The sequence below is a fragment of the Bubalus bubalis genome, chromosome 17 (assembly GCF_019923935.1).
Source record: "Bubalus bubalis isolate 160015118507 breed Murrah chromosome 17, NDDB_SH_1, whole genome shotgun sequence".
Classification (NCBI taxonomy): Eukaryota; Metazoa; Chordata; class Mammalia; order Artiodactyla; family Bovidae; genus Bubalus; species Bubalus bubalis.
In genome coordinates this window covers 1,452,855-1,477,700 of record NC_059173.1, presented here as the reverse complement: position 1 = coordinate 1,477,700, position 24,846 = coordinate 1,452,855, and the positions used below count along the sequence as shown (strand labels likewise).

The 24,846-nt window shown below is 64.8% G+C and overlaps 2 protein-coding genes and 1 long non-coding RNA gene across 12 annotated transcripts in view; 1 reads left to right on the top strand and 2 right to left on the bottom strand.

Annotated features, from left to right (window-relative positions):
• Positions 1-2,381: 2,381 nt before the first annotated feature.
• On the bottom strand, positions 2,382-14,448 carry GGT5 (gamma-glutamyltransferase 5). 5 transcript variants are annotated; one of them, XM_044930635.1, is made up of 13 exons: positions 14,354-14,448; positions 11,471-12,061; positions 8,918-9,048; positions 8,540-8,635; positions 7,442-7,637; positions 6,705-6,862; positions 6,078-6,224; positions 5,212-5,348; positions 4,646-4,923; positions 4,175-4,281; positions 3,929-4,047; positions 3,689-3,799; positions 2,382-2,815 (listed from the first exon to the last, which is right to left on the bottom strand). In XM_044930635.1, exons 2-13 carry the CDS (start codon positions 11,641-11,643, stop codon positions 2,669-2,671), a joined length of 1,800 nt encoding a protein of 599 aa, XP_044786570.1. In that variant the 5' UTR covers positions 11,644-12,061; positions 14,354-14,448; the 3' UTR covers positions 2,382-2,668. The 5 variants fall into 5 exon arrangements, with proteins under 5 accessions (XP_044786570.1, XP_044786571.1, XP_044786569.1 ...); XM_044930636.1 differs by lacking the exon at positions 14,354-14,448 and having other exon boundaries at positions 6,078-6,220; positions 6,705-6,839; positions 11,471-12,473; XM_044930634.1 differs by lacking the exon at positions 14,354-14,448 and having other exon boundaries at positions 11,471-12,472.
• Positions 14,381-24,846, bottom strand: part of LOC102412993 (glutathione hydrolase 1 proenzyme) — a 30,092-nt gene continuing 19,626 nt past the window's right edge. For all 6 annotated transcript variants that reach the window (XM_025267249.2, XM_025267251.2, XM_025267250.2 and 3 more), the window contains exons 3-15: positions 24,541-24,708; positions 23,926-24,089; positions 23,237-23,367; positions 23,069-23,155; positions 19,858-20,050; positions 19,497-19,654; positions 18,444-18,593; positions 18,015-18,151; positions 15,860-16,047; positions 15,586-15,713; positions 15,384-15,496; positions 15,178-15,291; positions 14,381-14,670 (exon numbers count right to left, since the gene is read on the bottom strand). In XM_025267249.2, the coding sequence (XP_025123034.1) occupies positions 14,524-14,670; positions 15,178-15,291; positions 15,384-15,496; positions 15,586-15,713; positions 15,860-16,047; positions 18,015-18,151; positions 18,444-18,593; positions 19,497-19,654; positions 19,858-20,050; positions 23,069-23,155; positions 23,237-23,367; positions 23,926-24,086 (1,707 nt within the window). In that variant the 5' untranslated portion in view covers positions 24,087-24,089; positions 24,541-24,708 and the 3' untranslated portion in view covers positions 14,381-14,523. The remainder of the gene's footprint in view (positions 14,671-15,177; positions 15,292-15,383; positions 15,497-15,585; positions 15,714-15,859; positions 16,048-18,014; positions 18,152-18,443; positions 18,594-19,496; positions 19,655-19,857; positions 20,051-23,068; positions 23,156-23,236; positions 23,368-23,925; positions 24,090-24,540; positions 24,709-24,846) is intronic.
• LOC123330035 lies at positions 14,480-19,113 on the top strand. The gene is made up of 4 exons (XR_006545733.1): positions 14,480-14,613; positions 15,677-16,297; positions 16,886-17,284; positions 17,688-19,113. It is a non-coding gene; the product is annotated as an uncharacterized LOC123330035 (long non-coding RNA).

Sequence of the window (24,846 nt, the reverse complement as noted above, 5' to 3'; positions counted from 1 at the left end):
TCCGTGGAGATGACCCTGGGTTTTCTCCTCTGCTGAGAGGGGAGTCCAGGCCCTCACAGACGTTCCCAGCCGTCCTGCTGTTGGGCCCGCTGGGGACATGCTGTCCTTTTGAATGTGTTGCTTGGAGTCTCCTTGCGAGTATTGTTTTTTTTGAGGACTTTGTGTTGAGTTTCCCGAACACAATTGGCAGGAGAAGCCTATGGTCCTAATGGCAGGACACTGGGGAACTTTCCAGAAGGGCGTTTGAGGTAGGCCACTGTTCCTGCAATGTTCTCAGCTTTTCTGTGTGATCGCTGACCCACCTAGATCTTTGCTCCTCCTGGGACCTATAAGCCTGCCCAATTAAATCTGAATTTCTGATAAAACAGAGATGTTTTTACCACGTGTTAAGTACCGTAATCCTATTTATCCTAGAAAGGTTATTTTGTCGAGTTTCCAAATTTATTTTTATTGAAATGAGTCATCTTTCCTAGTACTTTTAACTTCCTCTATAGCTTACGTTATTTCCCCATTCTCATTTCATTCTTTGCGTATTTACACTTCCTTAATTTTTACTGATTGGCTAGCTAACAGCTGTATATTTTTTCCAAGATCTGTTCTGACTTCAAATTCTCAATTTCTGCGTCAACTTCAATTCTTCCTGTTGCTTTCCCTACTATTCTGATTGTTCTTTTACTAACGTCTTACACGAGATGCTGTCTTGATTATTTTAATGTAACTGAGTAGGACAATGAATTTTCCTCTGAGCCCTGCGTGCACGCGTGCTCAGTCATGCCGACTCCAGGTGACCCCATGGACTGTGGCCCGCCAGGGTCCTCTGTCCATGGGATTTCCCAGGCAAGAATAATACCTGAGTGGGTTGCCGTTTCCTACTCCAGGGGATCTTCCTGATCAAACCCACGTCTCTTGCATTGGCAGGCAAATTCTTTTTCCTCTCACTATGTTCTGTGGGGACTGATCTGTATACATGTGAATGTTATTTTTGAAGATACTGCAGTCTTGGCTTTGATTGCCTCTGTTTAACGAGATGTTTACAGAAGCTGTAAGAGTTGCTAACTGGGCTGGGAACGTGCCTCGGTTGGTGTGGCTTGTGGTCCACAAGAGACGTGGGCAGGGGCCAGCAAGTCTTGCAGGGTGGGATGAGCAGGGCGTGGGGACTGGGTTTCCTCCAGGGGCCCTGGAGGCCAAAGAAGGCCCCGTGTGGCCTCCTCGCAGGATGGGGTATGCATTTGAAGGGTCACGATCGTCTTGAGTGGGGAGTGGACTGAGGTGGTGGCAGTGGCCAGGAGGCAGAGAGAGGGATAAAGATGGAACCAAGGCCAGGCCACGCAGATGGAGGGGGAGACCTGGGTGACCATCTCGGAGCGGGGAAGGGAGGCCACTGGAGAGTGTTCGGCTGCCTTAGAGCTGGCTTCTGGTTTGGCGTGTTGAGTCTGAGGTAGGTGCCTGAGGGTCCAGGTGCTCAGGAGGTGGGAGGCAGGTGGGTGGGTGGGTATGTGAGTCTGATGTTCCAGAAAGATGGGTGAGAGCCTGGGCAGGGAGGGAACCCACCAGCTCATGGGCAGTAACTGAGCCCCCAGTGGGGGCAGGAGTGCATCCACGTGCACGGACACAGCGACGAACATGGGTGCCACTGGGAGGCCCTGTGGCAGGTGAGCGGCATGTCTGAGTCCCCCGGTCTGCCGCGTTCTGTCCCCCTGGGCACAGGAGCCAAAGCCCTCCCCTGGCCCGAGTGGCTGGACTCCAGCCATGCGGAGGTACGCCTCTGGGGGATGTTTGGGCTGAGACCAGAGTCCCCAGTGCTCCCAGGAATCAGGGTGCGGGCAGGACCTCCCCCCAGGTCAGCCCACCAAGAGCCCTCCCTCAGGAAGGCCAGCCCGTCTGGCAGCTGGCAGCGCCATCCCCAGTGGCCGGGGGCTCCTGGGTCCAGAGCAGCGGTTCTCAATCAGGGGTGACTGCTGACTGGCCGGGGCAGGGGGCTTGTTTAGCTGGGGGAGGCCAGGGACGCTGCTCTGCATTCTACATTGTGGGCACAGCCCCCCAAAACGTCAGCCATGCTGAGGGTGAGAGCAGGTTGGAGATGCGGGCTGGGGAGGGCTTAGGTCTCTCGTCTTCCAGCCTTTGCCCAGGACAGAGGACAAGCTCCAGGATGGGCCTGGGCCACAGACTCCCAGGAGCCAGGGCCAGGCGGCCCCAGGCCACACCCCAGCCTTCCCCGTCAGCCAGTAGTCCAGGCGGCCATGTGTGGAGCCTTAGCAAGTGTCCAGGGGCGCCTTGGATGAGCGCCAGCCCGGCTCTGGTTTCCCTGGCCCCGTGGTGGCGTGTGTGGAAGACTGTTAGCTCTGTGCGTGGCCCTCTCCACCTTGACCCCGAGTCAGGCATGGTGCAGTCTCTTCTTTAATCTCGGACGGAAGGATACACAAGTGGGGAGCGGGGCTTCCAGGGGGCAGGGGCACAGTCGTGGGTGAGGCCTGGAGCGGCCAGGGCCGGGGCTCTGGTGGGGAGACTCGACCCCCACAGTGGTCCATCTGCTGGGCTGTCCACCTCTTTGCAGCTCCAGGCCGACCGTCCAGCCCAGGGGCCCAGATCCTGCCAGGGCGCTCGATCCCCAGGTCAGGCTGGCCGGGCACACGCGGGGCAGGACTCCAAATCGGGAGGGAGCAGCCCTTCAGTAGCCCGAGGGCTCCCCACCCTTCCGCGGGTCCGCTGCGGCATGCACACAGGCTCCGTCCTGGGACACGGCCTGGACCACATTCAGGAAGAAGGGCCTCTTGTTCTGCTCTTGGCCCCGGTCCTGGAGCCCCTTCTGAACTTCCTGGAGGGGAGAGGAGGCCGGCCGGTTACAGAGGGGACGGGGCCCAAGCAAGGAGCTGAGGACCCCAACCTGGACAGGAGTGGGGGCGCGGGTCTGGGTGAGGACAGAGGGGCGCTGGACGCAGCCTCGTCTGCAGGACGCAGAGTCTGTGGCCCCCCACTCCACAGGCCCCAGAGCAGAGGCCCGGCTCCAGAGAGGACGACGGAGTCCGTGGCTCTGTCTGGAAGGACCCGAGACACAGCCTCACTTTTGCCCTGGGTTGAGGACACCAGGGCCTCAGCGTAACCCCAGAGGAGTCCAGGGCTTCAGTGGAGAAGGTAGGTGGCGGTGGGGGACTCGGTTCTGAGGGTCTGGAAAGCAAAGCCTCTAGAAGGCAGAGCCTGGGCCCTTTGGAGCCCCGAGTCCTCCATGCTTAAGAAGAGCCCAACTCAACATCAGGAGGAATGGCCCTGCTGCCATGCTATTGGTAGCTTGGGATCCGCTCTCTCAACACCCACATGAGAAGACGGGGGATCCCGGATGCCAGGGATGTGGCAGGAAGACTCCCCAGGGCCCTGCTGGTGGAGGAATCACTGGAGGCTTCTGAAGACCCACGAGTCCAAGGACACAGGCAGGCCCCAGGCCCCCGTGGTCCTCGCGGGTGAGGTGCTCTGAGCACGGTCCTCATGGCTCAGGTCTGAGACGGTGCGTCAGGGCCCAGGTATTGGTGTCTGAGGGGCCAAGTGCCCTGCCTGGCAGACTGGTCCCCACGCTTGCCCGTCTGTGACCCTTCACAGAGACCCTGGAGATGCGTGGAGACCTGGCCCAAGGCATACAGGAGCTGAGGCCCCCGCCCCCAGGCTCTGAAGGCAGGCACGGAGGCGTCTGCCTCACCTGGCTGAAGCTGGGCTCGAACTCCACCTGGCCCTTGCTGTCCACGTGAAGGATGGGGGCGTTGATGGCGGCTTGCAGGTCAAAGCCCAGCCACAGCTTGTTCATGATGGCCTGCAGGGAAGAGGACGACGCAGGGAGGAAGGCGGGGGAGTGGGGGTACCAGCCACCCTCCCCAACCCCTCGGGGGACAGCAGGGCCGCCCAGCAAGGGCGCATTCCAGCCGGGAGTCCCCAGACTCACCTGAGCCACCGCAGAGATAATGAGTTCCCCGCCGGCCCCGCCGATCACGAGCTTCGACCCCCGGGCTGTGCTGACCAAGATGGAGGGGACCATGGACGACGGGGGCCGCTCACCTGGAACTGGGAGCCAGACAGGCGTCAGGGCAGATTCGCTTCCCAGCCAGCCCCCCAGGGCCGCCCGCTCCGTCTCCAGACCGGCCCGCCTTCCCTCAGCCGGGGCTGGCGCGGCGGGGGGAGCTGTGCTCACCGGGCCGGGGGGTGGCTCTAGAGCCCTGTGAGTGCCTCCAGCACAGGTCCAGAAGCTCGTTGTTGAGAAGGATGCCCGTGCGTGGTGAGTACACCATGGCTCCAAAGCTGCGGACGGAGGCGGGGCTGGGAGCAGGCTGTGGCGTCCTGACTCACCCCGCCATCCAGGAGCCCCTGGCTTCAGGGACCGCGCTCCCCTCCCCGGCCCCGCCCCAGAGCCTCCCTGGCCCCGCCCCCAGGGAAACTCCCTGGCCCCGCCCCGGCCCCGCCCCCAGAGAAACTCCCCGGCCCCGCCCCCAGAGAAACTCCCCGGCCCCGCCCCGGCCCCGCCCCGGCCCTCCCCAGCACCATCCTTCTGGTGTGAGGCGCCTTCCCCATCCGCGCTCAGAGACACCGGGTGAGCACCCTTCAGCCAGAGATGCCCGGGCGCAGGACCCCTTTGACAGGAGGAGAGGTACCGCCCCCCACCTACCCCGCGGACACAGCAAGTGGGGGCGGGGCGCCAGGCCCAGGGAACCCAGTGCGGCCCGCCCGCCCGCCTGCCCCGAGCCCCACGCACGGCGTGTTGATGGTGCTGGTGGCGGCCACGGCGCTGCCGTCCTCGCCCAGCACGGACACGTGGGCCGTGCCCATCCTGTGGGTCCAGGCCCCGGCCAGGCTGTAGTGGTCGAGCGGGTGGTCTCCCCGGTCGTCCATCTGCTGGCGGATGTGCTGGGCCAGGGCCTCTCCCAGCAGGTCCTGGGAGGCGTTCTGGGGACGGCGGGCGGGTGAGGGGGTCCGTGAGCGGCCTGGAGGGGCCCACGCGGCGGAGGGTCCCCTGAGGGTGCCCCCACGGCCCTCCCGGCTCCCTGCTGTCCCCAGACCGACCGCACCTTCCTTGCTCGGGCCACTGCCAGGCCCTCCCGTTCCAGAGCCAACCGTGTTCACCTCCCTCTGGCCTCACCTGCCAGGTGCTCGGGGTCTGCGCAGGGCGCCCACTGGCCTGACCCTGAGCCCTGGGGCGGGGATGGGGCTGCCCACCAGTCCAGGACACCTTACCTGGACCTCTGGGTGGCTTCGAGGGTCCCACAGCCGCCACCTCTGCCCCCCAGCGAACTTGAGCGTCTCCACGAGGTGATGGTACAAGTTCACTCTCCCCTCCAGCCCGGCCACCGACTCGGCGGTAAAGTTGAACCCTGGGGGAGGGGGGTGGGCGCAGGTGGGGGTCATGCCGTGCAGTGGGCCTGGACTCCGCATCCTAATCCCCAGGACCCATGAGTACTGCCCCCCACGGAAGAGTGTCCCCTTCTGTGGCAATCGTGTCAGTAACTGAAGGCTCTTGAGAGGAGCGGGTTATCCCGTGTGCGCTAAATCTAAGACATTCGCGTAAAACAGACACGCAGGACAGGGAAGCCGTGTGGTCGCAGATGCTGACCGGACGCAGCCCCCAGAACCTAGAAGAGGCAGAAAACAAATGCTCCCCCCGCCAACCGGCCCTGGAGGGAAGGTGGCCTTGTGGACACCTTGATTCTGAATTTCTGGCCTCCAGAACTAGCAGAGCATAAATTTCTCGTGGTCTAAGCCAGCAGGTTTTGGTGATGGGTGATCATTGGTTAATGGCAGCCCCGGAGAACGTAGTCAGCATCGGACAGTCCTGGCCCTGGACACGGCTGGGGCCCCCCCGACCCCCACCCTGCAGGCTGCTGTAGGCTGGGCCTCAGGCCTAGGTGCACACACTCGACGGGCAGCTCACCACCTGCTCCTCTGCCCCGGGTCGGGGTCCCCCGGGGTGGGGGTGGGGGGCTCCACAGGAAGATGACGGCAGGCGCCCCTGCAGAGCCCTAGCCACCCCCAGGTCTGCTCTGGAGCACACCGCTCCCCAGGCCCGACCCTCAGCCCCGGACTCCTGCGGGGCGGGGCCTCACCTTTGAGCACGTTGAGGACGAAGCTGAGAATGGCGCCCCCAGCAGGCGGCGGCGGCGAATACAGGGTATAGTCCCCCAGGGGCATGGCAAGGGCATCCACCACCTCAGGCCGGAAGGATGCCAAGTCCTGCAGGGTCAGCTGGCTACCTGGGCGAGGCGGGGACGACTCCGTGTACAGCAGGGAAATGGAGGCACAGTGTCAGCCAGGGGCCCAGGGTCACACAGCGGGGCTCCCCTCACCCCCTAGCCTTCCAGACCCCCGGGAGGGGGGTGGGGGGGTGGCAATGCTGGGTCTGTGGGCAGTGGCTCGGGGCTGGGGGATGGGTGGGCAGACCGGAGATGGGCAGGTGGAAAGCAAGCAGGGAAGATGGGGGAGGCGCACTGGCCTCTGAGGGGGGCCAGCTCCAGGCCAGGAGCCCCCATGACCACCGAGAGCTCCCGTGTTGAGGCCCGAAACCACGGGGCCCTGCGCCTCAGGGGTGTTGACCGCAGGGTCCCTGGGCCCAGCAGCAGGCAGGATGAAGGAACGGCCTCTTGAAGCCTGGGAGCTGCTGGCCCTCCCTCAGCCCTGGCACCCAGACCCCGCCCTCTCTGGCCGGGCAGGGCAGTGGGACCTCGCACGCTGACCTTCCTTGGCGATGTCCTCCAGCAGCAGCTGGCCCAGCCGCCCTGTGTAGAGGGCCTCTGCGCCTTCTGTGGCCACGGTCTCCAGGGTGGCGGCCAGCATGGGCCACGGCAGTGGGTCCTGAGACCTCAAGGGTTCTGTCCCATTGAAGAAGAGCTGTCTGGGGGGTGGGGGGCGGCCTCAGGGGGGGCCGGGTCCTGGAGGGTGGCCACACTTCCGACCCTACGGGAGGCAGTCCTGGTCTGCGGTCCTGCGGGGCTGCGGTGGACACGGGGGTGGGGGGGGGCAGGTTCTCCAGGACTGGGTGGGGCTGACACCATTCACGTCTCATCACCGGGTCCCAGGGAGGCCACACACCCTGCCAGGCCTGCATCCACCCAGGGCCTGAGGTCCTGCCCTCCTGGAGGACTGGTCAGTGGGCAGCCTGGGTGGGCCCAGAGCGTGAGAGGGGTAAGGGCAGAGGGGAAGGAGGGAAAGGAGAGTGCAGGGGTGGGAGAGAGGACAGGGCCGAGGGGGTGTGCAGAGCCCAGATCTGTGCCCCGGGAGCCCCATCACGTGGGCAGAAACTCCCTCTGGCCGGAGCCCTCCAATGAGGTGCTACCACGTGGAGGCAGAGGTCTGTGAACTGAGACCAGGACGTGCTAATCATCCAAGGCCCCCGCCCCACCCCGCCTCCAGGGTAGACCTTCCAGCTGGAGAAGGGGCTGAGGAGGGGCCCTGGGCCTCCATCAGCGCTCACCTCAGGGATGACTCCGTAAGGGAGGGGCGCAGGAATGGGCTGTGCAGGAAGCTGGCGAGGATGGTGGGCACACGGAAGCCCCCCTGGAGCAGTGCGATGGTGGGCGTGAACAGCTGTGCCCAGGGCAGGCGACCGTGGCGGCGGTGGGCCTCAGCGTAGCCCCGGAGCTCCCCGGGCACCCCGATCCACTGGGCGCCTGCACAGCACAGGGTGTCAAGTCCCTGCCCCTGGGGCCACCTGTGCCCTCGGGCCCAGGGGCTCTCCATCACCCCACTCCTGGCCGCCTGGCCCCCTCCCAGCCATGGCAGCCCGAGTGAGCTTTCTGTAGCTCACATGGAAGCACATTCCTCTCCACTTGAACCCCCTTGACTCCCATGGACTTCTGCACAAAGTCCATGACCAGGTCCCTGGGGCTCAGGAAAACTGGCCCCAACCCCGCCCACCAGCCCAGTCCACCGACCCTGCCCACCAGCCCAGTCCACCAGCCCAGGCCACTGACCCCGCCCACCACCCCATGCCACAGACCCCAGTCCACCAGCTCAGCCCACCAGCCCCAGACCACGAACGCATCTCCACCGAAGTCTCTGGGGCCTTTGAAGTGGTCACTGCTTGGATCACCCCTCCCAACTCAGAGAGCCCTCCCCCAGGAAAAGAGCCCCAGCCTGGGAGTTAGAACCTCCACGGGGGCTCCCCATCCCCAGCTGCCGCCCCCCAGTGCCAGGGTGTCTCAGCCAGTCCAAGAGGCACCCTGTCCCTTTGGGATGGGAGGTTCTAACCCAGTGGCCTGAAACTCCAGTACTTTGGCCACCTCATGCGAAGAGTTGACTCATTGGAAAAGACTCTGATGCTGGGAGGGATTGGGGGCAGGAGGAGAAGGGGACGACAGAGGATGAGATGGCTGGATGGCATCGCTGACTCGATGTACGAGAGTCTGAGTGAACTCTGGGAGTTGGTGATGGACAGGGAGGCCTGGTGTGCTGCGATTCATGGGGTCGCAAAGAGTCAGACACGACTGAGCGACTGAACTCAACTGAACTGAAGCCAGTGGCCTGGTGGGGTGGGGCAGAGGTGGGGGGAGGTGGTTCTCCAGGGTCTCACCTATGCCCAGAGGCTGGGCCTGCTTGCACTGGTCCAGCAGAGCCGGGATGGGGTTGGAGGGCACCGTCTCCCTGGCGTTGATGATTTCCACCTTCCCTGGGGTTGGGCAGGGCGTTCGGGGTGTCAGGGGCGCCCCGGAGGCTGCCAGGCCTCGCCGCACACCACGACAGCCCGGGCGGGGCTCTGGGCCTCTGTGCTAACTCCTGGGATGGGCTCAGCAGGGTGGGCGTGGCGAGACCCAGTAAGGGGCGGGGCGAGGCCTTGAAGGGGCGTGACGGACAGGCCGGTCGGCCACGCCCTCTGGTTCTTTTCCAGCTCCTCCCTGTTAGCACCTGGGGCAGAGCCCATCCTCCCCACGGGGGTCCCGAGAGGACTCACCTGTGGTGGCGTTGTAGATAGTGAAGATGACCCCTCCACCCAGGCCCATGCTCTGGGGGTTGACGACCCCGGTGCAGACCAGAGCCGCGATGGCAGCGTCCACGGGCGAGCCGCGCTGCTGGAGGATGGCTCTGGGGGGACCGGGCGCTGAGTAAGCAGCCAGGCTCCTCAGCCCCTGCCTTCCCCCCACCCCCAGGCTTGCTCTGCCAGCCTTCACTGGGGAGTGGGCACAGCCGGGTGGCCTGCCGGCTGCCACCACACCCCAGGTTAGTTCAGAGACCACACCAGGCTGATCCCTCAGGTCCAGCGGCTCGCAGACTCACTGCACTCTACAGGTTGCAAATTGCGACGTCCTTTACACTGCCCCTGGCCACATACAAGGTGCTTCTCAGTTTACAAAGCGCTCCTGTGGCTGTCCTCCCTGGTCCTCCCAGCGGCTGGGCCCACCCCGTCCGCCCCTCTCAGCAGCCCGGGCTCCTGGGTGGAAGGTGGGGACCCTGGGAAGACTCCATCCTCCCTAGATTTCTCAGACATGAAGTGGAACAATGAAGCCTCCCCTGGGGACCCTGCATGGCATTTCCAAGTGGTCACAAAGCCTAGGAGTCGCCGCCGACCCTCAGGTCTCCCTAGAGGGTCTCCCAGAGAACCCAGTGCTTGCAGGATGGAAGGAGGGAGACGTGGTGAGCGGAGAAGGGACAGGAGGCAGCCGCTATGGCGGCACAGTGAGGGGAGGGCCCTGGAGGAGTCGCCCCCGTCCCTCAGCGGCTGGGGCAGCTCCGGGCTCCCTCCCATCTCTTGGACTTCTGAGAACAGCAGCAGGAAGTGAGTCACAGCTTGACACGGACAGAAATCGGTAAGAAAACCACATCCGCTTCCTCGCCAGTGGGGGCTGCAGAGCACAGGCCCTCTGCAAAGGCTTGGGGGCACAGGGTGAGCCGGGCCTCCCCGCAGGGCCCTGCCCCTGGGGGCCGCGTCCTCTCAGTGCTTCTGAGGCTGAAGCCTGACCTCTTTACTTATGTGTTCGTGCGCTGGGGCTTAACTGCAGCACATGCAGGACCCTGCTCGGTTGTCACACGTGAACTCTTGTTGCCGCCTGTGAGATCTAGTTCCCTGACTAGGGATCGAACCCTGACCCCTGCACTGGAAGCACAGAGCCTTAGCCACTGGACCACCAGGGAAGTCCCCTGACTTGTTTCTGTTTAGTCACTCAGTCATGTGACACTCTTTGTGACCCCATAGACTGTAGCCCGCCAAGCTCCTCCGTCCTTGGGATTTTCCAGGCGTAAATACTGGAGTGGGTTGCCATTTCCTCCTCCAGGGGATCTTCCCGACCCAGGGATCGAACCCGGGTCTTCTGTATTGCAGGCGGATTCTTTACCACTAAGCCAAAAGGGCCCAACTTGTTTGCATCTTTGCAAATATGGGCTCAGGGTGGGGGGTGGCACAGTGCTTCTGGGGGGCGTCATTCCCCTCCTGGCCCCTGGGAGCCCCGCCGAGACCAAGCAGGCTACCCTTCGACTTGTCCCTGTCATCCTTGAGGGAGCCATGAGGGAGGGCCCAGGACAGGAGGGGGCAGGGCCAGATGGCAGACAAAGGGAGGAAAGAATGGATGGAAAGAGGGAGAGAGCTGGGAAGAGGGGTGACCGTAGGACATAGGGGGCACGGACGCCCTCTGCCCAGCAGTGCCTGGTGGCAGCGGCTCGGCCACCATGCCCCTCAGTCCAGCACTGTCCCTTTCAGATCACAAAGCGCTTCTGATCCTGACCATGGCCCCTGAGGCAGACATTCCGGGAAGCAGATGGAACCGGCAGGGAGGCGGGTGCTAGCCCAGGCTCCCACAGCCCAGCTGGGTAGCGGGGCAGGGGCCAGGAAGGGTGTCCTCGTGGGAAGCCTCCATGGGCTGGGCTTCCTGGAAGAAGGTCTGGTCGGTTGGAAAACGCCGGCTGGGGCCCCTCTCCACAGCCCCCTTTCCCCGCCCAGCGAGCATCAGTCACTCTGCCAGCCGCTGGCCTGGCTCCGAGCCCTGACATGCAGAGGGGAGGCCGTGGGGGGACACAGTGCCATCGGGGGCGGGTTTCCCAGGGCCAGGCATCACTGAGTGCACCCTGGCGGCCAGTCCTCACATATGGAGCCTGTGCCCTCCTCACCCACGTCCCGGGGAAGACCCAGCCTCGGAAAACGGTCAGGGCCTCCCTGAAGGCGCCGGGCCCATCATCGGGGTCAGCGAGGGCCATACCAGCAACACTGTGGCAGCGTCCCCTCTGGGCCTCCCAGGCCTGAGGTTCAGGCCAGTCTCACACGCCACCTCCGCTCTGCCCGGATGGTGGTTACCCTGGACCCTGTCTGCCCCCATGCACATCTGCTACTGGGTCTATGCAAGGGCCCTGGGGCCTCTTCCCCCAAACCCATGCGGCCCCCACACGCCAGCACACACACACACACACACACACACACACACACACGTGTCTTCTCCACACTCTCACCGCTGGTCACACAGTCTCCGGGAGGGGCCGGCGCCAAGGCCCACCCAGCTCCCACCCACCTCTTACTCACCGCCCAATGTCCGAGCAAGTTTTGGAGTCCGCAGCGACTGCAGCGTGGGCAAAGGCCTGGGGGCCGCAGTGGACGCGGTGCCGAGAAACGACCACGGTGGGCACGATGATGGCCAGCGCCAGCCCCAGTGCCAGCAGGACCAGGCTGACCGCGGCCCCGCGGCCCTGGGCCATGGCTCTGACAGGCCCAGGGGAGAGGGGAGGCAGGTGGGCACGCAGCTGGCGGACAGGGAGGTGCACAGGGAGGCGGGCAGCTGAACGGACAAGGTGAGTGGATGGACTCACAGGTAACAGGACAGGTGGACCACCAGACGGGGGCCACAGACAGACAGATGGGCGGACAGCCAGATGGCGGGACGAAGGAGGATCAGACAGACAGAGTTGGATGGATGGACAGACAGAGGTTTCCAGATGAGCAGCAGGCAGCCAGGTGGACAGTGGGTGTGTGGACAGACGGCTTGCTGCAGGGCTGCTCCGTCCTCAAGTGTCCGCTGCAGAGGCAGAGCTGGCCACCCGCCGGGACTTCCAGTTTTAGTCTCTATCTTGGCCCTGGCAGGATGCCAGGCAGCAGGGCGTTTGTGGGGAGTTTTTCCTTCCAGAGACAAGTCAGCGCTGCTGTTAACTCTCTGTCTGCCATTCGACCCGCTGCCCCTCCCGCCAGCTGCCAGTGCCCAGGGGGTACGCCGGCCCCTGTGTGCGAGGACTTGGCGCCAACTTGGCTCCCGGGGGGAGTGGGGGTGCAGGGCTCCCAGGACCCCATGGCTGATCTCTGGCTCTCAGCAAAGCCAGGACAATAGAGGACCCTTCCTGGGTCAGGCTCAGAGGGGCAGGGCACCTGGACAGAGCCCCAACCTGCCCCCTATTCGTGACCCCCGCCCCCCAGCAGCTGCTCACCTCAGCATCTCCAGATCCAAAGGACCCTGGGGCTGCAGGGGACACAGGCATAGGGGGATAGGGACCCAGGCAGGGTCACCTAGGACCCGAGTTCAAGTCCCAGCTCAGTCGAAGCTGAGGAAGAGGGCTGGGGTGACTAGGAGGGGATTCAGCTTCCCCGTCTATTCAGGGGAGGCGTCTGCACAGGGGAGGCAGACAGGGCCTGCACCCAGCGCCCACCGGACGGTCCACCCTGGGGCCTGCAGTCCTGGAAACGCCACCAGGCCTTGGGGAGGGGGCTTCCCTTGCACCTGCGTCTCTACCTACCCCTGGGGGCGGCGTGTCCACCTCCCTCTTCCTGAACTGAGCACGCCTCCTCCCCTGGGGACATCAGCCCGCACCCTGCCCCGTCCAAGCCTCAGGGTGCCCAGCTGGGACAGCAGTTACCCTGAGGTGCCCCCTTGACCAGCTTATCAGGACAGAGGGTACAGGGCCTGGGGGCTGGACTTCCAGCGCCCCCCACCCCCAAAATACCCTGGCTTCCTTCCCAGCTGAGCTTTGCTGCCCTCTGGTCTCTTTACCCCTCCAGGCACAGCAGAGAAACTGAGGCAGAGAGAGGGATACGTCCACACAGTCACACAGTCTGCCAGGCCCCATCCAGAGCCCCTGCCAGCCTGAGCCAGTGGGGCTCCTTGGGCAGCAGGCTGCCTCGTGGGGTGGGAAGGGCTGCGGACTCCTCCTGCTCCCCCCCAGGGACCCCCAAACCGCAGTGACATTGCTCAACCAGGAAGCAAGAGTGCATTCCTGGGCTGCGGCCAGCCCACCCGCGGGGAGGCCGGGGCAGCAGGCACTGAGGGGGTGGGCCAGGGTCAGAGTGGGACCTCTTCTTCCTCTCCAGGAGGTGAGGGGCAGGAGAAAGACGGGAAGCCAGGACCCCAGGGGGCCCTCAGCCAGGCCCCGCAGCGCCTGGGGAACTGGGGGTGCCCTGCCTGCCTGCTGGGGCTCAGGGAGCTCCAGGCCAGCTCCCACCTCCGCGGGAACAAGGCCTCAGTTTTCTCCTCTACAAAGGAGCTGTAGCCTCTCCTCTGGGGCTAAAACGAGGGCGGAATAGAGACATGCCCACCCCAGCAGCTCAGCCTCCATCCCATTCCCCGAGGACCCCAGGGACCCGCGGTCCAGGGCTCAGACCTGGGGAGAGGGGGATCTCTCGGATGCAGGGCTCCCAGGACCCCATGGCTGCTCCCTGGTTTCCAGCAAAGCCCCACTTCCCGGAGGGCACTTTGGAATCACTAGGATTTCCCTGCCTCCCTGAGGAGAGCCCAGACCTGGCCCCCCGGCCGTGTCCCTGCCCGTGGGGGGGTGGGGTAGGGTGGGGGTGCTCACCGGGCTGTCAAACTGGGCCGCCCTCTGCCCTGCCCACCTCCCCAGGTGCTTTCCCAGCACCTCGCCTCCCACCTTACAACTCTGTGTGAAGGATAAGTTAAGAGGCCCGGAGGGCCGGCGGGAGGGGCCGCCCCATGGAGGAGGCTGGGGGCCTGGCATCTCCAGGTGCCCCCTCCCCACCCAGAGCCGCCCTAACTCCAGGCGACAGTCCAAGCCCTGACCCTCAGGGACCTGGGGACCTCTTCCAGCTCACTGATCCCGGAGAACGGGCCTTCTTCTTGGAGCACATCGCAGCTTGGATCTCACTCTGGGTTTCCACTTGGAAAGCCCCCCCGGGGCCTGGCCCTGACCAGCATCTTTTTCTCCAGCCTCTTGCCCAACCCCACCTCCCCCAGAGCTCGGTTTCCCTTCAGTGCGTGCTGGAGGTCTCCCGGTTCCCGGAACCAGCGGACAAATCGCCGGGGGCCGCGCGCCCACTGGTGGCCGCCACCGGGACGTGTCCCGGACGGCCCGACACTGATGCCGGGACTCGGGGGTGCAGCCCACGCCCCCTCCCCCCCGCGGGGCCCAGCGCCCGCGCTGCCAAAGCCTCCGAGTCCCGTCTCCATCCTCCCCGCGGCGGCCCCACCTCACACAGCGCGCTGAAGCCCAGGGAGTCGGGAGCCGGCCGGCAGGACAGCCCAGAGCCCGGCGCCGCCGCCAAATTTATTGCCCTGCTGCGCCGCTCCCAGGGGAAGCCAGCCCCCCAGGTCCCACCCCCGGCCCCCCGCCCCGGCGGGCCTCTCCTCCTCGGAGCGCTCAGTAGCCCGCCGGCTCCCCGCCTTTCCTGGAGTCCGAGGCGGCCGCCCAGCCGCCGGCTGTGCGCACGACGGCCTGGACCACGGCGATGTAGGTGGACGTCTCCTCGATGGCGTGGTGCCGGGTCTTCAGGGCCGCGACCACCGCCTGCGGGCGGGAGGGGGCGCGGCCTCAGGGGGGCCCGGGCCGCGGGGCTTCACACACCCCGGGGCCGCGGCTGCCGGCTGAGGGGCCAGGAAGGGCAGGCCGGGGGCCGCGGGGCCGACTGGCTCTCATCCGCGCGGGTGGCCCGGGCCTCTCTGGGCAGAGGGGGCGAGGAGACCCGGGCGGTGGGCATGAAGGCCAGCTGCCACGGGCAGCGGGGAGCAGCCACTGCCTCCTCTGCGGTGATCAGGAGACGCAGGCCCGGGGCCCCACGGGGGCTAGGTCCCCATCCCCCGCGCCCACCCCACCGGGACACGGTCCCTCCCCCGCCCCCAGCCCACCCCCCACCGCGGCTCGGTTTCCCCTCCCCCGCCCCGCCCCGCCCCGCCCCCACCGGGACTCGGTGCCCCTCCCCCTCCCCCGCCTCCACCCCACCCCCACCGCGGCTCGGTTTCCCCTCCCCCGCCCCTGCCCCGCCCCCCCTCCCCCCCGGGACTCCCCCGGCCCCACCTGGTCGATGCCTTTCTCCAGCACCGTGGTGTTGGGCAGAAGCTGATTGTGAAGCCGGGGCTCCTCCACCGCCTGTTTGGCATCATAGCCGAACCACAGGCTGTTGATGATGGCCTGAGGGGTGTGGGGATGGGGTCAGCGTGGCCCAGTAGGCAAGGGGCTGGGCGCTCAGGCGGGGGTGGGGGGGTGGGGGGGTGGGCACGTACCAGCGCCGTGGACGTGGTGATCTGGGTGCCCCCGGAGGCGCCCACCACCATGCGGACCTGGCCGTCCTCACCCACGATGATCACGGGGCACATGGACGAGAGTGGTTGTTTGCCTGCAGCAGTGGGGGGAGGGGGACACAGCACCGGGTCAGCGGCTGCGGGGACACCAACCCGCTCCCCACCCAGGCCCTGCGCCCCGCACCGGGAGCGATGAAGTTGGCTGGTGAGGGGGGCACCCCGAACTGGTTGATGATGTTGGGGGAGCTGAAGTCATCCATCTCATCATTGAACAGGATCCCGCTGACCCGTGACCGCACCTTGGAACCGAAGCTGCCGACCGGCAGGGTCAGAGCAGGGCAGCCCGCCCCGTGCCCACCAACACATGCTCCCTGGAAAGGCACTCTGCTACCGTGGAGCCCCCCACTTCTGAGACACGCGGGCAGCTCCTGGCCCTCCCGGCCGCCCAGCAGCCCTACTAGAGGTTGATGGTGCTGGTGGCTGACACAGCGCTTCCGTCCTCCGAGACCACCGACAGGTGGGCGGTACCCCCGCCGTCGGGCGTGTAGAACTCAGGCTCGTAGTAGGAGGCTGGGTGAGTGGTGCTGTCGGAGATCCGGGCCCGGAGCTGGGCGGCAAAGAACTCGGAGGTCATGTTGCGGACCACCTGCCGAGACCCCAGAGCTGCCCTGAGGAGGTGAAGGAGGCGAGGAGGGGGCACAGGCTTGTGCGAGCGGTTCTCAGGAAGCCCCCGACCGTGGCTCCAACCACAACCCTCTGAGTCTCACGTGGCCCGCCCAAACCCCCTCTCCCCAGGCTCTGTCTCTGTTGCTGCCCAGCAACTCTGAATGACTGTCTGCTCTCAGAACCCTGACTTTCGCTGCACCCAACCATTCATTCACTCATTCACAGAGCCTGTAAGTTGTGTCCAGAACTGGGGGGCCAGCGGGGAACAGACACGCCTGTCCCCACCCTCACAGCAGGGAAGACGAAGGCAGGCATGGCTGTGCTAGAAAGAACAAGTGGAGGGAGGGGAGGGGCGAGAGGGATGGAAGGGTGAGAGTGGTCAGGGAGGGCTACTCAGAGGAGGTGACATCTGAAGAAAGCCACCTGACTGGTTATGCAAAGGCCCTGAGGCAGGCTTGTGAGTGAAGCGCAGACAGGGAAAGGAGTTAGGGAGAGAGGAGGTTGAAGATGCTGGCAGGCGCTGCTCCCACAGGTCCTGCTGCTGCTGCTGTTAAGTCGCTTCAGTCGTGTCCGACTCTGTGTGACCCCATAGACGGCAGCCCACCAGGCTCCCCCGTCCCCGGGATTCTCCAGGCAAGAACACTGGAGTGGGTTGCCATTTCCTTCTCCAATGCATGAAAGTGAAAAGTGAAAGTGAAGTCTCTCAGTTATGTCTGACTTTTCGCCACCCCATGGACTGCAGCCCACCAGGCTCTTCTGTCCATGGGATTTTCCAGGCAAGAGTACTGGAGTGGGGTGCCACTGCCTTCTCCCCACAGGTCCGTACGGGCCCGAAAAGGCCTTTAAAGCCTCCTGCACTTGGGGCGGAGAAGTGGCCAGCTGACGGCGGGAGGTGCGGTGCAGCAGGGGCGGCCGGGGACGGTGGGAGCCTGACTGGAGACGCGCGCCTGTTGGATCCTGAAGATCCTGTCCCGGGTGTGTGATGGGCTGCCCTGACCTGTGGAGTTCACGGGCAAGGCAGGGCCCTGGAGGCCGAGCAGAGGCTGTGGGCTCTTGCAACACCCACGGATTAAGTGACTAATTCATTAAGTTCAAATCTATTCCAAGAGAGCAGCTGGACCAGGGACTGGGACATCCTATGATCCAACTGCCCAGGGCCTTAAAATCCACAGGACAACAGCCCAGGGCGGGGGTCCGTCGAGGCTAAGAGACTGGAGGTGAGAAGGACGGGGCCCTCGGGGAAAGGCTGACCCAGGCGTCTTAACAGGAGAAGAAGCAGGCAGAGCAGAGGGAGCTGGAGGCGGGAGGGGGAGGAAACGCTGCGTGTCCACAGCCTTGCACAGGAAGCAGCTGAGGGCAGGAGGTGCTGGTGAAGGGGGTAGGATGCCGTGGAGGGGCCGGAGTGGAGGGGCCCGAGGGGAGCGGAGGCGTGGTCAGGGCCTGGAGGGGTGGAGGGAAGGGCTCGCAGGCTAGGGGATGAGCGCCCTGATGGGGTTGGAGGTGGGGTGGGGGTGGGGTGTCCAGCCAGGAGCCCGGGTCGGAGGGGAGGCACCTGGGGAGCGAGCAGGTTGGGTGCTGGGGATCTGGGAAGCTGGTGTGACCGGGAGCATGTGTGGCCAGGGCCTCTGCCCACCTGGATTGAACCTCGTCATCAGCCCTGCGGGCTGGGGCGCCCCTGTGCGCTCGGCCCCCACCTCGGCGCTGACAGCTCCAGGGGTTTCCAGCCAAGGACAGGACTTGTGCTGAGGCCCCGAAGCCGGAGGCTGGCGGAGGACGCAGGCACTGAGGACCGCCCCCAGCACCCCCACTCCCGCAGCGAGAGCGCCCTGGCACGGAGGCCAGCACTTGGTCAGCAGTCCACCCCAGCACCTGGTGGCCCCAAGCCCAAACTTGGCACTGCAAACCGAGGAATAAGCCAGAGTGGGGCTGAGCCCCCTGCCCCCTTACCTCAGTCACGTTGACAAACTTGGGGTCCCCAAGCAGGGTCCTCTTGGCGTAGGCAAAGCGGAAGGCCTCCACGATGCGGTGGTAGGTCAGGCCCTTCTGCTCAGGCGTCTCCACGCTCGCCCGGGAGAAGTTGTACCCTGGTCGGGCAGAGCCACAGTGACCCCAGCGTCCTGGGTCCCCTTGGCTAGGACAGTGGGGTCCCCGGGAGGCCTCCCTGAGTCACTCGGCTCACCCTGAGAAGGGGAACATTTACTATCCGCCGGCAGTGCCTGCTTGGGAGGCGGGGGAAGGAAGCAAAGGTCCCCATGTCTGGGCAGCACACGTCAGCCACAGGGTTACCCAGGCCCCAGGGTGGCGGATGACCGCCCAGATCCACCGGGCGTGCCCCTGGCCCGGCCCGCCCAGCCCGCAGCCCGGGACACGGCTGACCTTTGAGGATGTTGATGATGAGGGCCAGCACGGGCCCGCTGAGCGGGGCACTGGGCGCGTAGAGCTGGGCGTCCCCGAGGCTGATGCTCAGCGGCTGCTCAACCAGCTCTGCCCGGTAGCTGTTCAGGTCCTCGGCCGTCACAATGCCCCCTGCAGCGGGGGGCCCAGGGATGAGACACACTTCTAGGGGACCGTCAAGTGGGGAGCCCCGTCCACTGCCCCCCACGCCCCCCGACTGTGCCACCTCCCGGGGCCAGGCCCAGGCCAGCGTCTTCCACCTGCTGCACCTTTGGCCTCCGGGTCCAACACGTGTCCTCTCGGGGGGCCAGAGGTGCCCCGTCTCCCATCAGCCTCCTCCTCCTCTGACTAGTGGGTGGGTGGAGGGAGGGCCTTAATAATTCTCCAGGGAAACTGGCTCCAGACAGATGAAGTGTTTGAAGTATTTATAGGCTAATTTCCGGTGTCAGTGGTAAAGGTCAATACGCTAATCGCCTTCCTCCCTGGCACACAGCTTAGGGAGGCAGGGGCGGGAAAGAGAGGCAACTGGGACTCCTAAATCCACCAGAACCTGCCCACACGTTCCCTGCATGCAGCACCCCCCACACCTCTCCCAGCAAGCCCACCCTCCTTCCCTGTGATCCTCCTGGAGAATTAAAACCCCTCTCTCCAAGCCTCAGACTGTTCTCTCTGCCTGCAAAGTCCAACCTCACTTGTGGCTCAGGTGCCACCTCCTCCAGGAAGTCCTCTGGGGTTTGCACCTGTGTGCTTTCCCCAATCCTGGCTCCTGCCTACAACTGCATTCCTGCCCACCCCTCAGTGCCCCCAAGCCTGCAGCCCCGGGCTTCCTGTCCTAGACTGCAGGAATTCCCTCAGCGTTGACTTAACCAGGAGCTGTGGATCCATGCTGCAGACACACTTGTGACCCACCACCCCCCCACCCGCTCCGCCAGGCACTCCCCACGGGCCCAGCGTCCAGGCAGGACCCGAGGACCCCAGGCTCAAGGTTCCAGCTGCGGAGCTTCCGGCCACAGGCCTCCGGTGTCACCCACTCACCGGCCTCCTGGATGTCCTTGACAATCTGGGCCGTGAGGCTCCCGTTGTAGAAGGCCTGGGCGCCCTCCGAGGCCAGCGTCTCCAAGGTGTCGGCCAGCCGTGGCATGGTCACATGGTCCCCCTCCCGCAGCACCTTCCCATCGCGGCAGAACACCTCGCTGGAGCGGCGGGGGTGCTCTTGTGAGGCAGGCGTGGGGGCGGGCTCAGCCATCCAGCCCCCATCCCCACAGGAGACCAAGGGACGGGCGCCCCTGACCATGGTGTCCAGCCCTGCTGGGGCCCGGACCCACCCCCTCCCCGGGCTCAGACAGTCAGGGCTCCGGTCCCTGGGTGGCCGCCCACGGCAGGGACACAGGCGTACCACAGCGCGGGGTGCCGCTCCACCGTCTCCCGCTGCCTCTCCAGGGCTCCCGCCAAGGCCTTCCCCACCGGGAAGCCCTGGCGGGCCAGCTCGATGCTGGGCTGGAAGAGGCGCGCCCAGGGCAGCCGCCCGTGCCGCTGGTGCGCCAGCTCGTAGCCGCGGAGCTCGCCCGGAACCGCCACCGACAGCCCGCCTACGAAAGGAGAGGCACCGGCTGGTGGTCTGCACGGGAAGGTCCAGGCATGTCCCCGGGTGGGACCCGGAGGCTCAGGAAGGAATGCATGCTTGTGGTTGTGCCTGGTAAAGGGTAAAGAATCTGCCTGCAGGGCAGGAGACCCGGATTCAATCCCTGGGTCGGGAAGACCCCCCTGGAGAAGGAAATGGTAACCCACTCCAGCATTCTTGCCTGGAGAATCCCATGGAGAGAGGAGCCTGGAGGGCTACAGTCCATGGGGTCTTAAACAGTCGGACATAGCTGAGCGACTGACACACTTGACCTGGCAGGCAGGAATGTGACTCTGCTCCGGGTGTCTGCTGGGGGCACGTGCGGGGGCTCCCGCTGTCCCCAGGCCTACACGTCTTCCGCAGCGGCCCCGTGTCTGAAAACCTGGTCCAGGCGCACGGCTGCGCAGCGAGAGCATACAGAAGCCATACCTCACCACCTCTTTGTCTGAGCCTCCGGGGTCACGAGCCCCTTCACCCTGTATGATTCAAGGGTTCCCTTGGAACCCACCAAGGCCCCCAGTCGAAGCTGCAGACCACCCGCAAAGCTGGGCTGGTGCCAAAGCAAGAGCCCCTCTTCCTCTGTCCCAGACCCCTGCACCGGGCCCTCTCTGGGTCTGAGTTTCCCCATCTGACCATGAGGGTTTTGGTTCCCAGCTCCATCCTTTGAGGAGCCAGGATGCCACTGGAGACAGAGCCCCAGACCCTAGCTCCCCGCCAGGCCCCACCGCCCGCCGGCGTGCCCTAGGGCCCGGCCCTGACCCAGAAAGCCTCAGCACTGCCCGGCTCCCAGGCCCCTTCCTGCTTTCACCCGATGTGGGGCTGGGGGCGGGGGGCGCGTTTCGGCCACTCCCAGGCTCTCGAGCGGCCTCTACCACCCTGAAGTGGGGCACGAGTTTCCAAGGGCCAGGTTGTTACCACATCACCTCCTGGAAGGTCTGCCAGCCAGCGCATGTCCCTCCCCTTCACGTGCGGGTCTGGCCTCAGGCCGGTGAGGTCCTGGGCCACCCTCTCAGCAGGGAGCCGGGCCCCTTTCCCATCTCACCTGGTCCATCCCCCTCTCCCCGGGTTGCTTCTGCATCTCCCGGCCTCTCCTCTGTCTGCCCTCCTGCACACCAGGCTGCCTGGTCCAGAGTGTGTGTGCACGTGAGGTCGTGTCCGACTCCTGGGACCCCATGGACTGCAGCCCGCTGCCAGGCTTCTCTGTCCATGGGAATCTCCAGGCAAGAACACTGGAGTGGGTTGCCATTTTCTCCTCCAAGGGATCTTCCCGATCCCGGGATTGAACCCAGGTCTCTAGCACCTCCGGCCCTGGCAGGCAGATTCTTTACCACTGAGCCCCGTTACGTGCTGATAGCCCCCAGGCTGAACTCTCGAGGCTGCTCCCCTGATGGCCAGATCTGAGGGTATCTGATCTCAAGGGGGACTCACTGGCAGCCCTGCCAGTCTCCGTGAGGGCCACTCTGTCCTTCCCGGAACCCCGGGCTGTGTGTCAGAGCAGACCCATCAGCAGATCCACGGCTCCGCCCTCCGAGTGTGCTGGGCACCAGCCCTCAGCATCCCTGCCCATCGCGGGACTTCCCGATGGGCCACCTGACTGGCAGCCCGAGGGGTCCCGTCGCAAAAGAGCCAGATCCCCCCAGTGCCCTCCGACGCAGGGAACACCTGTCCCTCCTTCAGACACAAGGCTGGGTCTTCACGATGACCCATCACAAGGTCCAACACGACCTGACCCTGCGTCCTCCTGCTCCCCCCAGATGCCCACCCCCCACCCCAGCCCCAGCCTCCGGGCCTTTGCACCTGGTAAGCCCACATGCCCTCTCACCCTGCCCGCGTCCGCCTTCCAGGCTGCGTGGTGGCACCGGGCACACCCTTGCCATCTCCCCTCTGCTCCTCCTGGACGGTGCCCTTCACCTGTTTCCTTTGTTTCTACTGGCTGGGGAACAGCCCCAACACCCGACAAGCCCGAGTCAAACGCATGAATCTCAAGAATGCAAAACACCAAGTCTGTAAGATTCTTGCAGTCTCACACCCTGAATGACTTCATGGCTACACCTGGTGAGCTTCCCAGCGGGTAAAAATTCAAAGACTGTGTGTTGGAGAGAAAGAGAATTCCCAAAGGGCTGCTCCCAGAGCCCTCTAGGTCCCCCAGGAGCAAGTCCTGCAGGAGGGGTCAGACCCACTCGGGCCTTTAATCTCCATCCCTCCTCCCTCCAGCCTTGTCTTGCAGTCCACCGGGGTCCCTGCAGGGCGTACTCTGGGGCTGAAGGGCAGGTTAGAAAAGAAACTCTGCCGTAATCTAGACAGCTGACCCCACAACGACGAGTCACTTGGATGCTCTTTAAAAACACAACAGGTGCGTTCAAACTCAGCTTTCCCACCATCCAGCTGGGTGACCGTGTGTGTGTGTGTGTGTGTGTGTGTGCACACGTGCGCTCAGTCGTGTCTGACTCTTTGTGACCTGTGGTCTGTAGCCCACCAGGCTCCTCTGTCCCTGGGATTCTCCAGGCAAGAATACTGAAGTGGGTTGCCATGCCCTTCTCCAGGGGGTCTTCCCAACCCAGGGATTGAACCTGGGTCTCCCACACTGGGGGCGGATTCTTTACCACTGAGCCACCTGGGAAGCTGTGTGTGGCCTTGGTCAGTCTACATGGGCTCTCTGGGTGGGCCTCAGCGTCCCCAGCTATCTGATGGGAATCTGCACCGAGCTCCCCTGCCAAGTGTGCAGGGAGGGTTCCAGGGGCTCGCCGTGGGTGCAAAGGACTGAGCAGGGCGCTGGCCCTGATCCATACACAGTCACAACAGGGATCATTCCTTTTCTCTAGCTCCCTGTGGCCCTGGAGAGGCCTGAGCAGAAAGGCCCTTTAGTCTGTGATGATGGGCTTGATCCTCCATGGCGGGGATGCTGTGGGCCTGAAGGGACGGGAGGGCCACCCCCAGCTGCAGACAGCTCATCCTGGCCCAGCATCCACCCCGAGCCCACTCTCACCTTCCTCCGACTGCTCCGAGCTGTTGAACATGTCGGCGGAGGCCAGCCGCGGGGCCACCTCGCGGGCGTTGATGACCTCAGCCTTCCCTGGAATGGCAGGGCGGGTGGGCGGACTGCACGGCCCCCGGCCCCTCCCCGCCCCTGGAGCCCACCCCGCCGGGCACTCACGCGTGGTGCTGTTGTAGATGGTGAGGAACAGGCCGCCCCCGATGCCCATGCTGTGGGCATTCAGGAGCCCCATGCACAGCAGAGCCGCGATGGCTGCGTCCACCGCCGAGCCGCCATCCAGCAATGCGTCCCTGCCGGTGGCACGGGCAGGGGTGAGCGGCTCGGAGGGGCCACCCCGCCCCAGGGTGGACCGAGAGGAGCCCACAGGTTTTACTTTTTAACGCAAAAAATTTGTCGTATTTGAAAACCAACAGGCTTTTCACACCGACAGATGGATATGGCTTTGATAATTGGAAAAGAATGAAAACTTGTCACTTTTTTTTTTATTAATAACATCTTTTTCACTTGTGAGACCTGACTTTGGTATACGTGAGTTGTGGGCCTACAAAGAGCATCGAACAGCAGAGTTTCTCTGAAGAGGCAGACAGCCTTGAACTGAGAAAGGGGTCCAGCCGGTCACTGGGAGACCCCCCACACCCTACCCTCAGCTCCAGGGTCCCCTTCACCCCTGACCGGAGGCTGCCGGGAAGGTCCACGGACGGGAGGGGCAGCCCCGTGTGCTCGAACACTGCTCGCCCAGGCAGCCCGATGACCAGGGCCGGCGGGGGCAGGGATTGAGCCCAGAGGGGCGAGGGTGATGCCCCGGGGCACTGACGGGGACGGTCGCCCGGGCCTGGGGCCCCACTCACCTGCCGATCTCTGAGCAGCGCTTGGCGTCCGCGGCCACGGCGGCCCTGGGGTACACGTGGCTGTGCGGCTTGGAGGTCTCGGGCAGCCAGATGCAGAGCCCAATGATGAGGAGGACCAAGACCACGGCCCCCAAGGCCAGCAGCATGACCCGCTTCTTCATGCTCTGCAGGTGCGAGGCACAGGGGTGGCAGGTCAGGGGACCGACCGCCGACCGGACCCAGGGACACAGCCTCGCCCCCCGGGGCACGGCACGCAGTCCGACCTCAGAAGGACATGCCAGGCCTCCTTCCCGTCTTTGCTCAGGCCACCCCTCTCTCAGCAGTTCCTGGCCCGTCTCTGCCCCCTAAATCCTCCTGCTCAGCCTTAGGGCCCCCTCTGGCAGGGACCCTTCCTGGGAGGGGAGCCCCCCCGGACCTGCCTGGCCCCTTATGGTGGCCGAGCCCTCACGGTGGCCTTCAGGTCACCCCGGAAGGGACAGGCCTGGCCTGACTCCTTCCCAACGCTGTCCTTGGGGCCCCAGGTGACTGGCCGCAGAGTGTGGGGCCAGCTTCCAGTGCGCTCAAAGCTGGAGCGGGGAACCCACGTCTCCCAGCCGCCGCGGGGCCGGAGCCTACCTTCTTCAGCGGGCGGGAGGCCCGAGCCTCCCAGGGAGGGGGCCACAGAGACGGTGTGGGCTGGACCGGCTGCAGAAATAGCTGGGGCCTCCTTCACGCTCTGTGGGAGCCCGTGACCACAGAACCTGCTCCAGGGAGACTTCCAGAGCACACAGCCTTTTCGTCCTCCTGCAAATGGAGAGGGTGTCTCTGAAGCTTCTGGGTAGCTATGTGAGGAGTTTCTGTGTCTCCAAGAGGAAGCTGTCAGCCGCTCCCACGTTGGTGTGAACTCCGCCTCCGAGGGCCTTTCTCCCAGGCATGGGGTGT

Bases quoted from the DNA above. Each gene is read 5' to 3' on its own strand.
- GGT5 (XM_044930635.1), bottom strand. From the start codon at position 11,643: ATGGCCCAGGGCCGCGGGGCCGCGGTCAGCCTGGTCCTGCTGGCACTG. The intron at 6,225-6,704 runs GTCAGCGTGCGA...CGCCTCGCCCAG, and splicing joins GGAGGACATCGCCAAGGAAG to GTAGCCAGCTGACCCTGCAG. The intron at 4,048-4,174 runs GTGAGCACAGCT...TCTGGCTCCCAG, and splicing joins TAGAGCCACCCCCCGGCCCG to TTCCAGGTGAGCGGCCCCCG.